The sequence below is a fragment of the Eimeria necatrix genome, genomic scaffold (genome assembly GCF_000499385.1).
Source record: "Eimeria necatrix Houghton genomic scaffold, Enh_scaff536, whole genome shotgun sequence".
Lineage (NCBI taxonomy): Eukaryota > Apicomplexa > Conoidasida > Eucoccidiorida > Eimeriidae > Eimeria > Eimeria necatrix.
This window is the reverse complement of record NW_013654407.1, coordinates 1-12,534: the sequence shown is the minus strand read 5'-3', so window position 1 is coordinate 12,534 and position 12,534 is coordinate 1. Positions and strand designations below refer to the sequence as shown.

The 12,534-nt window shown below is 42.5% G+C and overlaps 3 protein-coding genes across 3 annotated transcripts; 1 reads left to right on the top strand and 2 right to left on the bottom strand.

Annotated features, from left to right (window-relative positions):
* Window positions 1–3,112: 3,112 nt before the first annotated feature.
* ENH_00061510 (syntaxin, putative) lies at window positions 3,113–6,661 on the bottom strand (the record flags this gene model as incomplete). The annotated part of the gene is made up of 7 exons (XM_013582017.1): window positions 3,113–3,204; window positions 3,723–3,861; window positions 4,098–4,158; window positions 5,105–5,196; window positions 5,869–6,036; window positions 6,244–6,314; window positions 6,478–6,661. 7 exons carry the CDS (start codon window positions 6,659–6,661, stop codon window positions 3,113–3,115), a joined length of 807 nt encoding a protein of 268 aa, XP_013437471.1.
* An 848-nt stretch (window positions 6,662–7,509) lies between these two features.
* ENH_00061500 (hypothetical protein) lies at window positions 7,510–8,599 on the bottom strand (the record flags this gene model as incomplete). The annotated part of the gene is made up of 3 exons (XM_013582016.1): window positions 7,510–7,634; window positions 7,823–7,988; window positions 8,549–8,599. 3 exons carry the CDS (start codon window positions 8,597–8,599, stop codon window positions 7,510–7,512), a joined length of 342 nt encoding a protein of 113 aa, XP_013437470.1.
* Window positions 8,600–11,901: 3,302 nt separating this feature from the next.
* Window positions 11,902–12,471, top strand: ENH_00061490 (hypothetical protein; the record flags this gene model as incomplete). The annotated part of the gene is made up of 1 exon (XM_013582015.1): window positions 11,902–12,471. A coding segment is annotated over one exon (570 nt), but the record flags the coding sequence as incomplete, so codon positions are not given.
* Between the last annotated feature and the right edge of the window lie 63 nt (window positions 12,472–12,534).

The window sequence follows — 12,534 nt, the reverse complement described above, 5'->3', positions numbered from 1 at the left end:
TAGCCGGCCGTTGCGGGGCACTACTTGGCATTGGTTCTCTGGCTAGCCGGAAGCATTACTAACATGTTTGTTCGAGAGGTGCGACTAAGTCCATTACTAAACCAAGTGGCAAGCGGCCTAATCGCCATGCGTGTGCGCATGTCGACGGTCGGATATGCATCAGCACTCGTTGTTGCACAATTCAAGCAGGTCACAGTTCGGTGAGCTGCTGAGGCGTGCTTGGCCCGTTGCGGCTTTCTTTGAATTAGCTTTATTGAGCAGACTTGTCAGCTGCCAGGCACGAGCTGGAGTCAGTCAGATTGCGCAGAAACCATCGTGATTATTAAGACTGGCGCGAGGGGCTGAATTTCTTTCGGCATAGCCCGGCGATCCAAGTCTTCACTTGTAAATAACAGCTGCTCGCAGAAACTGGTTTCAGCCCCAGGGGTCTCTGATAAATATTGAAAGTGCTTTTAAAGTGGTCGTGCGGCTAGGCTACCGCGTGCAATCCAGAAGGAAGGGCTAGGAAGGAAAGTATGCATTCAGCTGCTTGGCAACAGTAAACAATACGTTCAGCGTTGGGTGCAACGTTTCCCGTGAGCTTGTTCCTGTGTAACTTTGTAATTAAGGGTGCATGTGGCTGGATGAGATCTTTTATTCACGCATTTCAAGATACTTGAACAAAATACGCAGCAGCCGTGTACTAGCATGCAATTCACGTTTCACTTTGCACCTGCTTGCGCGGGGTGAATAGCTTGAGTGCAATCTTTACTCGACCAGCAGTTTCAACAAGTATGCTGTGGCATTTTGCATTTGCAGTGCAAGTCATTTAAGGGATATTTTGATGCGACGCCGCTGCAGTGAGTACGTCAACTCATTTGTTGAGCGCCGATGTTCGGTGGCGTCGGAAAACACTTCATTGTCGACAAACAGAACTGTGCCCATGGCTGTGGCCATTTCCTGTTTCCTAAGGAATACCAATGAAGAACACAACTGGGACCCGGGGTAAACAAAAGAGCTCTGCAGAGCAAGCTTTTGTACACGGGCCCTTGTCGTGCTGCTTCCAAAGTGTTCCCATGGAGGCACAAGACTTCTCCGATGCAGTGTGGTGCAGCTTTTCCATGAGCAGCAGCAGCTTGGCGTTTGCTGCGGCCTGTTTTCTAGACTTGCACTGCACAGAATGTTCGCGAAGTCTGTTTTTCATATCCTAGAGATGGCTGGGCCACGTATTTTTGCTTTCTGGGTTTTTTTTTTCAATGAATGTCTGTCGGCTTTTGACACTACTGCTCACTCAGTTGAACGCTTTTCAAGAAAAGCTGGCTCTCCCTGAGCGTTACACGTCTTGCGCGCCAGCTGCTTTGGCTCAATGATCTTGTTACGATAAGTATTTATTTGAACTGGTTTTTGAACTTATCGTAGCTTAAAGACTGAAGGTATATGGCAACTTCTGAGAGTGAGCTTTGAAATGCTCTCAAAGCTTTTTTCCACTTGTCCAATAGGCTTGGTGAACTTATCATTCTAAGTACTCATCTGGCCTTAATACAAGTCTTCGTATCAGCTGCTCAACTAAAAGTCTGTACTCGAAGTAATTTCAGATTCATATGTCAGATAGCTGAGTGAGCTCCCCATGAAAAGCGATCGCGACTCCACGTTTTTGCAAATTACGAGGACACGAGAGCGTCTTACTGTCATTGTAAAGTCGTATTCAACATTCACCTAATTGTAATCACGTAGCCAAGTCCACGGCACTGTCAATAAGTATTGTTATCAAGTTTATGCCTAGGCTGAGGCCCTACCTGAATTAGAAGACGAGTGCAATTAGTCATTGGCAAACGGAGTAGATGGACAAAAAGTAAACTTTCAAAACAGGACGAAATAAACCTTCAAGACGAATGCAATTAGTTATTGCAAAGCGGAGTAGATGGACAAAAAGTAAACTTTCAAAAGAGAACGAAATAAACCTTTCCCCTGCGGAGCCACAGGTAGCCTCGGCGTGGTTCTTCAAGCCGCCCTGTATTGCACCTTTCTGCATTTGCTGCTCCGTAGAGAAACGCATAAATGAGTCCTTTGTTCTTAATTGTGGTGCAACAACACTAAAAAAGGATGCAAAAGAGAAACGAAGTGAACTCTTCACTCTGCAGGGCCCTTGGAGTGGCTTTTCAAGATTCCGCGTCTCGCTTCCTGCCGCATTCGCTGCTCCCTCGCACTGCTGCTTCCTAAAGCCCCACAAAAGTGAATTATTTGTTTATTAGCGCAGCCTTTGGGGCTCTTTTCTGGGGTCACTCAGCCACGCAGCGCGGCTAACGTGCAGTCAGTTTGCTGCGGCCTCTGCCTGGGAGCGCTGCAGCGGCTACCCATCAGTAGAAGGAAAGCAGTCCGTTTGAGCCAGCTTTCGGGCTCATTTCGAAGCAGTTTGGGGATTTACTGACCAAATAAACGTAAAAATGTTAATATTAATGCTTTTAGATGCAAAAACCATGCAAAATGCTGCCCCTGACACCCTAGAAACACTCCAACTGTTGCTGCATTCCTGTCACGGCCACCTGTGTGGCGGGTGCAAAGGAACATTAATTTAGGAATCCAAATTTGATGGCTAGAAGTTAAAGTTTCACAATTAGAGTCTAAGTTGAAGAACTTGAATGAAAATGAACGAGAAGGAATTATTTCGGGTTTCAGAAAGCTGAAGTAGCAGGCGAACCCTTCTAAAGAAAGCCGGCAGCTCGTGTTGCTGCAGCAGCTGCTGCTGCAGCAACAGCAGCAGCAGCTTACTCGGCCGCAGCTTTCCAACATCATGATTGCATGCATGATTGGAGAAAAAGAAAATTCTGCCGAAGTCAGCTCAAGAAGAAAACAAAAAACAAAATGAAGGCCATCAGCAACAGAAAAACCTGCAGACGAAACAGACAAATAAATAAATGAACAAAAAATTAAAAACCAAACTGCAAATTACGGAAAACATGAATAAGAAAGACAAGTTCACACTAGCTGCGCTGATGTCTAGCTAGCCAGATAGCTAGCCAGCCTTGCAAACGCTTAGGAGGCTAGTAGCAGCTTGCTAGCTAGCCAGCTGGGTAGCTAGCTAGCTACCTAGCTAGCTATCTGGCTAGCTAGATAGCCAGTCAAGACTAGCCAGTTAGCTAGCCAACGAAATGTGCTGCCTTGCCTTGATGATGAGGGATCTGTTGGAGGAAATCCTGTTGTAAAAATTCAAGAGTTCATTTTGGCCTGAAACAAACAAAAGACACAAAAAGGTAAGTAGCTGGCTAGCTGGCTAGCTGGCTAGCTGGCTAGCTGGCTAGCCACATAATAAATGCCTTGAAAGACAGAAAAATAATGGAATGAAAAGGAAAATTGCGCAGGCATTTGTAAAGAGTAGGAGGCACAAGGACATGAAGATAAAAGAAAAGAAAAACAATCAAGATAATGCAAATTCGCACGCATTTATAGGAATTTGACTTCACGTGAAAATTGCTCGCTCTCTAGCTAGCCAAATCGCTAGCTGGGAATCTGGCCAGCTAACGAGTGGGCAGCTCTGTAGCTAGCTAGCCAGCCAGCCAGCTAGCCAGCCAGCCAGCTAGCTGGCCAGCTACCTCGCTAGCTAGCTAACTGGCTAGCTACCTCGCTAGCTAGCTAGCTAGGTAGCTAGCTGGCTAGCTACCTCGCTGGCTAGCTAGCTGGCTAGCTGGCTCGCTAGCTAGCTAGCTGGCTAGCTGGGTGTGTTGCTCGCTGCTGGGTTGAGGCACCTTCTCTGATGTGGTACATGGAAGTGTCGATGTCTTGGTCAATTCTTTGAATCATTTCTTCCTGATGAGCTATCATAGTTGCCACTCTTTGGAAGATGCTGGCGAGTTCGCCAATCACTCGCTGGACGTTTTCTACGGCCTGCACAAAAAGAAAAAACTTGCAAAAAAAAACTATTCAAGTTCTTTTCTTTTGGATTTTTTTCCCACTTTTGCATCATTTGCAAGACCTTTTGTTCCTCGATAAGACAATAAACTCGGGAATTTAAAATGGTTTGTTTAAATGCCAAAAAGAAAACAAAAAAACGACAAAAAACTGCTGCTGCTGCTGCTGCTGCTGCTGCTGCTGCTGCTGCTGCTGCGCTGCTGTTCACGGACTTCTGCTCGGGCTTGAGAATACGCAGTTGCCGGCCGAGACACCAAAGTAGTCCGTTGGCCCCTGAGTTGAAAAATAAATAAATAAGTAATATAAATAAATAAATAAATAAATAAATAAATAAATAAATAAATAAATAAATAAATAAATAAATAAATAAATAATTTGTATATTTGGCGATAAAGGTTTCGCTGTAGTTCAAGAGATCAGAGAAGCAAGAACCAGCGCAGCAGCAGCAGCAGCAGCAGCAGCAGCAGCAGCAGCAGCTTTTTGGCGTTTTTCTTTTTTCTTTTTGGCATTTTAAAAAGCCATTTTATATATAATAAATAAATTAAATTAAATAAAATAAATAAAATAAATAAATGCATAAAACTCCATAAAAAAGAAACCCAAAGGTGGAAAGCTGTTTGTTCAACTTTTTCCTTTCCTCATTTCAGAATCGAGAGCCTCAAAGGCAGTTCTGATTTCATTATTTTGAAAAATAAAATGTTTTATTTTCAATTAAAAAGATAAAACTTTCATTTATTTCAAAAAATAAACTTTAAATAACTCCAATTAAATCTAATTCTTCTTCTTTACCCTTCTGTCACACTTTGAAGAATAAAATGTTTATTTTGAATCAAAAAAAGCTCATTTATTTCAAAAAACAAATTTTAAAAATTCACATTAAAACTAATTCTTTCTTTACCCTTCTATGTCAAACTTTGAAGAATGAAATGTTTATTTTGAATTAAAAAGATAAAACATTCATTTTTTTCCGAATAAACTTTAAACAACTCCAAATAAATCTAATTCTTCTTCTTTACCCTTCTATGCCACACTCTGAAGAATAAAATGTTTATTTTCAATTAAAAAACAATTAATTATTTCAAAATAAACTATAAATTATAAATTTAAACAATTAATTATTTCAAAATAAATTATAAATTATAAATTTAAACAATTAATTATTTCAAAATAAATTAAAAATTATAAATTAAAAACTCAAATTAAAATTAATTATTTTTACCCCTCAATGTCGTACATCTCCTCCGCCTCCGCAGTGCCCGAGTCGCCGCCGAAAGAATACAAATTGCGTCTTTTGTCTTGTCTTTTCAGATTCTGAAAAGTTGAAAAGAACATTTAATTTAATTTAATTTAATTAATTTAATTTAATTTAATTTAATTAATTTAATTTAATTTAATTAATTATATTAATTTAATTAAATTAATTTAATTTAATTAAATTAATTTAATTTGGTTTATTTGGTTCGAATTAGCTTTGCTGTGCTGCTGCTTCTAAATTGGCAATTTTTAATAACTTTGAAAATGTTTTGCAGCGCCAGTTGAACAAACAAACAAATCCGAATTAATTTTTTTTAATTTTAATTTAATTTAATTTAATTACAATTTAATTTAATTTTATTTTATTTTATTTTATTTTAATTTTAATTTAATTTAATTTTATTTAATTTTATTTTATTTTATTTTTATCTTTTTGCAAAACTCCATCCTAAACCCTAAACCCTTCACTCCGGATTTTTGCCTCCGCAGTTCGTGGGGCTGGCTTGCAAACCCGCCAGTCAAACCCTAAACCCTAAACCCTAAACCCTAAACCCTACGCGCTAAACCCTAGCTGTTTGAGTGCCCGGCGGCCAAACCCTAAACCCTAAACCCTAAACCCTAAACCCCAGCCCCCGCGCGATCTCTGCGGTGCTTCACCTCTGCAGAACCCCAAACCCTAAAGCCTACGCCCCAAACCCTAAACCCTAAACTAGGGTTTAGGAGCTTCACCTCAGTCCTGAGCATGAGGATGTCTTTGAATTCTTTTGTCACATCCAACAATCTCGTTTTTAGAACTTCCGTGACAGTTATATAATGCTGCTTCGACTGTCCGCTGACTCCTGCTGCTGCTGCAGCTTTCTCCAAAGTGTCCACTTTGCAGTTCAAAGTGTTTATCGTCTGCAACGCAAACCCCAAACCCTAAACCCTAAACCCTAAACCCTAAACCCTAAACCCTACGCCACGAACCCCCAACTGACGGCCCGGAGACTGGCCTCTTGAGAGAAGCGGCCGACGGCTGCGGCAGGCTCCGAAGGGAGCACAAAGACACAAACCCTAAACCCTAAACCCTAAACCCTAAACCCTAAACCCTAAACCCTCGCTTACCTTTCGGATCTCGAAAGTGAGTTCCTGTATCTGGGCAGTTTTATCGTTGTAGATTCCGCACTGTCTCGCCACTGCGCAGCAACGCAAAAAAGAAATAAAAGTTGAAATTAAAAACAAAAAGAAATAAAAGTTGAAATGAAAAACAAAAAAAGAAATAAAAGTTGAAATAAAAAAGAAATGAGAAAACAAAACCCCAAGTGCAGCAAAGAGGCGCAGGCGCTGAGGTGTACGTACACTTGGCCAGCTCCTGCAGCTTCAACGAAGTTGCATGCAAACTATTTCCCATATCACTTGCAATTAAGTTGAAGTTTTTGTCCGCATCAGAGAAGGGCTGGCGAGGGTCTGCAGCAGGAGGATTGGCAGCAAAGTGGAAGCTTTCTGCTGCAGCAGCAAACTCCGCAGTGCGGTCGTACGCCATTGTGCTGCTGCTGCTGCTGCTGCTGCTGCTGCTGCTGCTGCTGCTGCGGGTTCAGCTTCCTCTGAACTTGACTTGCTGCTAGGGGGAAAGGCGCAGCTGCGGCGCTCTGGAGTTCATGTTTGGGAAAGAAGAACAAAAGGCAAAAAGAAAGCAACAGAAGATTCGACTTTGCAGAAAATAAATGCCAAAAGGCAGCAAAATGTCCTTGAGGGAAAGCTAGAGGGAAGCAGACGCAGCAGCAGCAGCTGCTGCGGCGCTGCTGCTGCTCCGGGGGATGTTCTGCGGAAAAAAGAAAGAAACTGAAGACATTCTGCCTCCAAAATGCAAAAGAAATAACACTGTCTTCTCAAATTGGAAAAAGCAGAAGTGACATTTGTGACGGGAGCTTCGCCGCCGCCGCCGACGGCGCGGCTCTTTGAGGTGTACAGACAGCTCGCGGTCCCGCGGCTAGAAACGGGAAAGCTGCCACTTCTTCGTTTCAAAAATACTTTTCTGCTTTATTTTAATTCTTTTTTTTGAATTAAAGCACTTTCTGCTTTCTTTCGACCTCAACAACCGCCACAGTCGAGCTGCATGCATGCAGCAGCTTCAGTCCCGCCGCCGCCGCTGCTGCTGCTGCTGCTGCTGCTGCTGCTGCTTTTTGCTTCCTTTCCCGCTGCAGCAGCTCTAAAACAGTAATTAAAAAGAAGTTAACTCTGCAGTTTGCTGCGGACTGCAGCAGCAGCATTTTGCTGCTGCTGCGGACTCCGTCGGCAGCTGCCAGACTCGAAGTGGAAAGCAAAATTAAAATAAATAATTCAAAAATATATTTCTTTTTCTCCAAACCCAAAACACAAACTCAGACAAAACTAAACACCAACAGATTCCCCAAATGCCGCCGCAGCCGCTGCCGCGGGCTGCTGCTGCTGCTGCTGCTGCTGCTGCTGCTGCTGCTGCTGCTGCTGCTGCTGATCTTCGCCGCTTCCCTCGCCTTCTGTCTGCGCTGCCCTCGAGAGGACTCAATTTATTTTCATTTATTTATTTGGAAGAAAAAGCAAAAGGTGAGTTGGAGTGGAAAGAAAGGAGCAGCACAAACCCTCTGAGTCCGCCGCTGCTAGGGTTTAGGGTTTAGGGTTTAGGGTTTAGGGTTTGGGGTTTGTGTTGCTGTCCATAGGCCTCCACCTGCCCCCGCGTGGCGCTCGCCGAGGGTTTGGGACGTCCCCAGACACCTCAGCTGCTGCTGCTCCTGCTGCAGCAGCTGCTGCTGCTGCTGCAGCTCCCGCTGCTGCTGCTGCAGCTCCCGCTGCTCCTGCGGCGGCTCCTGCTGCTGCTGCGGCTCCTGCTGCTGCTGCAGCAGCAGCAGCAGCAGAAAAAGGCAAGCAGCGGGTGCCAGCTTCCCTTGCTGAGCGTCTGATGAAAATTGGCAGTTTTGGACTTGAAAAAGAAAAGAAGAAAAAAAGTGAAGAAAAGAAATTGGAGGGAGTGGGTGGCGCAGGTTGGGGTGTACGTACACCGCAGCGCGCGGGTTCGGGGGAGGGAAAAGGCGAAAAGTTGGAAAATGAAAATTTGAATTTTATTTTTAATAAAAGTGAAAATAAAAACGGAAATGATGTTTGGAATGGCAGCAACGGGAAGGGGGAGTTTGGTTTTAAGTACAAAGGGCCCGAGCCGACGCAGTACGGCGACTGGGCGCACAAGGGGAGAGTTTCGGATTTTTGAGAAACGAAGTGGATTTAATTTCTTTTTTTTTTCCAACTTTCGCAGTTCAAACTATTTTATATTCTTTTTAACTTTATTCCGCTTTTTTTCAGCTTTTTAAATCACTAAATAATTCTTTTCGCCCGCACAATCTCGCCTGAGCCGCGCCGCGCTTTCGAACTCAGGTGTACAGACACCTCAAACACTTACCCGGAAGAAGTCCTTCTTCCACTCGCAAGTTGTCCGGCACAATACTTCCATTTACATCGCAGGGAGCAATGAAAGTCTGCAAACCATTTTTTAGGGTTTAGGGTTTAGGGTTTAGGGTTTAGGGTTCGCTACCTTTTGTGGCAGCGGGCGCCTAGAGGGGTCGTGCTGCACTGTGATGAAACCTGTAGCGTTTCCGCTCATTTAGGGTTTGCAAGGGTTTGGGGGGTTTCCCGGGCCGCCTACCGTTTCTCTGTGCGCTCCTGTTGAGGGTTTAGGGTTTAGGGTTTAGGGTTTAGGGTTTAGGCGCGAGGGTTTGGGACGCAGAGCTGAAGTCTGAACTCACTCCGTCACTCCGTTGCAGTAAAACGCGGCCTGAATAGAGGTGCAGCAGCACGAATTGAGTCTAGGGTTTAGGGTTTAGGGTTTAGGGTTTAGGGTTTAGGGTTTAGGGTTTAGGGTTTCACCATGGAGGCCACTGAAGGCCCGGGGGCCCCCTGGTTCAAGTTGAGGGTGAAGAGTTCAGCTCCGGTGTCTGCCCAGCTTGTGTGGAATTGAGGAAATAAAAGTATTTAAATTGTTTTAATTATTTAATTTAATTATTTAATTTAATTTAATTAATTTAATTTAATTTAATTAATTTAATTTAATTAATTAAATTAAATTAAATTAAATTATAAACCAACAAAGAAAGGGCTTCGTCTATGGAAGAAACAATCCGCTGGTCAACCACGTTGGAGCAAATTGCCTGAGTGAAAAAAGAAGTTCAACTTTTAATTTGAAGTTCTTTTAAATGTTATTTAATTATTTTAATTAAATAATATTATTTAATTATTTTAATTAAATAATATTATTTAATTATTTTAATTAAATAATATTATTTAAATATTTTAATTAAAGAATATTATTTATTTATTTTAATTGATTGAAAATAAAACAAAATTGCAATTTATATTTGAAAATAAAGAGAAAATTCAACTTTTTATCTGAAGTTCATTTAATTGCTATTTTACTTAATGATAATGCCATTTAATTATTTTAATTAAATAATATTATTTAATTATTTTAATTAATTAAAATAAATAAAATTGCAATTTATTTTAAAAATAAAAGGAAAATTCGACTGAGTCCCAACTCGCCTGTTTGTTCAGTTCAAACTTCAAAGGAAACCTTTCAATGGTGGAGGGCTTTACTCCAATGGCCCATCTGTGAAATTAAAAAATAAAATAAAATAATAAAATAAAAGAATTAAAATAATTATTTAAATTTAATTATTTCAGACGAGAAAATAAAAAGACTTGCGGAATAATAAAATGATTTAAATAATTATTTCAATTTATTTATTTCAAAAGAGAAAATAAAAAGACTTGCGGAATAATAAAATGATTTAAATAATTATTTAAATTTAATTATTAAAAAAAAAATAAAAAAGACTTGCGAGGGGCTCGGGGAGGCTCTTGTGAATCTGCAAATTTGGAGTTTCAATTTTCAAATCAACTCGTCTTTTGAATTAAACTAATTCAAATTTAAATTAATTTAATTTTAAATTAATTTAATTTTAAATTAATTTGAATTTAAACTAATTTAACTTCAAATTAATTTAATTTTAAATTAATTTAATTCCATAATTGAAAACAAACCCCTGAGGATCCGCGCATTTGTACAGCTTTCCTTTTTCCTGGTTGAACATGAAATATGCACAAGACCGGTCTTCTGCACAGGCCTGTTTCGCGTTTCGGTGAGAGAGAAAACTGAGGCATTTTGCGGACTTTTTTCACTTGTTCTGCAGTATTGAAGCTGAAAAAGAAGAATTTGGCAAATAAAAAGAATTAAAATTCCAAAAAAGCGAAAAAATTCAAAAAAAAAAGCAAAGAATTACCTGATAATCCCGTGGGAAGCGCCCTCCACTACAGTCGGGTTCGGACAGTCTGCGAGCGCGCCTGAAGCCGAAAAGGCTTTTCTTTCTTTTCTTCTTCACTTTTAATTATTTCTTTTATTTATTTCTTTTTCTTCACCTTCTAAATGGAGAAAATTGAACAAAGAAAAGTCTTTTCTGGCGAAAAGCCGGTGGCGGCTCCGGTGCGCCGCCAGCTGCAAATTCAACTTCTCAAACCACCACTACTAACCAAACCCCAAGTTGAATCTGACCAGATTGGCGCCAAAAGCCGCGAAAAACGCCGCCAAAAACAAAAACATTTTTTATTTTCAAATTTGAAATTCAAAGAAAAGTCCAAAACCCGAAAAGTCGCTTTTTTTCGTCCAACTTTGCAGCTTTTTCTGCTGCGTGCGCGCAGATATATGCGCAGACACCGCAGAACGGGTTTCAGCGGCTGTCAAAGCTTTCCCATATTTCTTCATTTATTATTATTATTATTATTATTATTATTATTATTAATTATTATTATTATTGTTATTATTAATAGTAATGTTGTTGTGCCTAGCCAGCCGGCTGCTCAGTTGGTAAACATTGCTTCGGGAAAGCTTTCCATTCGGTGCAACTTTTGTTCAAAGTCAGAATTAAAGCGACGCAAACTTTCAAAGTTTTCTCTTTTTGTGTTTTTAAAAAGCAAAAGAACCTTTTGGGGTTGAATTCGCAGCTGGATCTGCAGATTTTGATCTTTTTCGCTGCAGTTCGGAGAAGAGGAGTTGCAAAAAAAGCCGCCAAGAGGGCTGTTAATGGCTTATTTGAACGAGAAAGCGGCAATTTAAATCGAGAAAAAGTTTATAAATGCATTATTAGACTTTAAAAAGTAATTGGAGATTTTTAATTTTCTTGAAAATCTGAACACCAGGCCTCGCTCGCGGCTTCCCGAAAAGTGCCACTGGAACATCTTTTTGGAGCCCGTGAGCTTTAATTCTTCATTCTCTTTTGAATTTAATTCCATTTCTTTTTTAATTTGCATTATTTTTCAGTTTTCAGAAAACAGTTTTCAGAAAACAGTTTCGCATTTAATTCAAATTTGCGAAACTCGCAGAATCGAAACTTGAACATCATTGCCCACTGCGCGCGGCCGGCGCGGCTCTTCGCGCGAAGTGAAGATCTCTCAAATAAATAAATAAAATTCATTTTATAAAAATTAATTTGAAGTTTTTCGTTGAATTAAATCTCTTTCCCCGGAAAACTTAGCAGCAGCAGCAACGGGGGCCCCTGGGGGGCCCCTGCACCAGCAGCAGCAGCAGCAGCAGCAGCAGCAGCAGCAGCAGCAGCAGCAGCAGCAGCAGCTGCATGCCACCTCCCACTCGCAACTGAAAGATGTCTCCGCGGCCTTTTGTCTTTTTCTGTTTACATTTCTTTTTTGTTTCCAATTCTGCGCAAAGTCTCCCCCAGCAGCAGCAGCAGCAGCAGCAGCAGCAGCATGGGCCCAGCTGCAGCAGCTCACCGCTGCTTAGCAGCAAACCCCAGCCCCCCCATCTTGCCCTCTGCAGTGGTCCACTGGTCACGTCCTGCAAGCTCTTTGCCTTCCACTGGTCTCCACCTTCCTCAGCAGTTCCGGGGCCCCCGGGGCCCCCGGGGCCCTTGGGCCCCGAAGTTGCTGTGGGGCCCCCCGGGCTTCTGTAGGGGCCCCTCGGGGGCCCCGGTGGCTTGCTGCGGGCCCTGGGGGCCCCTGGGGCCCCCCCCGCCGCCTGCTGCTGCCTGGCGCCCGCAGCAGCAGCAGCAGCAGCAGCAGCAGCAGCAGCAGCAGCAGCAGCGGCGGGGCAGCTGCCACGTGCGGGAGGGGGCCCCCCTGGCCGGGGGCGGCGGGCCCGGCGTGGGGCCCCTCAGGGGGGCCCCCCAGTTTCGGTCTCGAGAAAAAAGTTTGGAAAAGAACTTTTTGGAAATTGATTTGGATAATCCTTCGAAGCTTTTGGAGCACTTCGGGGCTTTGCTGGGCCGCGGGGCTTTGGAGCCCAGCGCGCCGCAGAAGGCCCTCATGCAGCGCCTGCAGGTCGGGTTTAGGGTTTAGGGTTTAGGGTTTAGGGTTTAGGGTTTAGGGTTTAGGGTTTAGGGT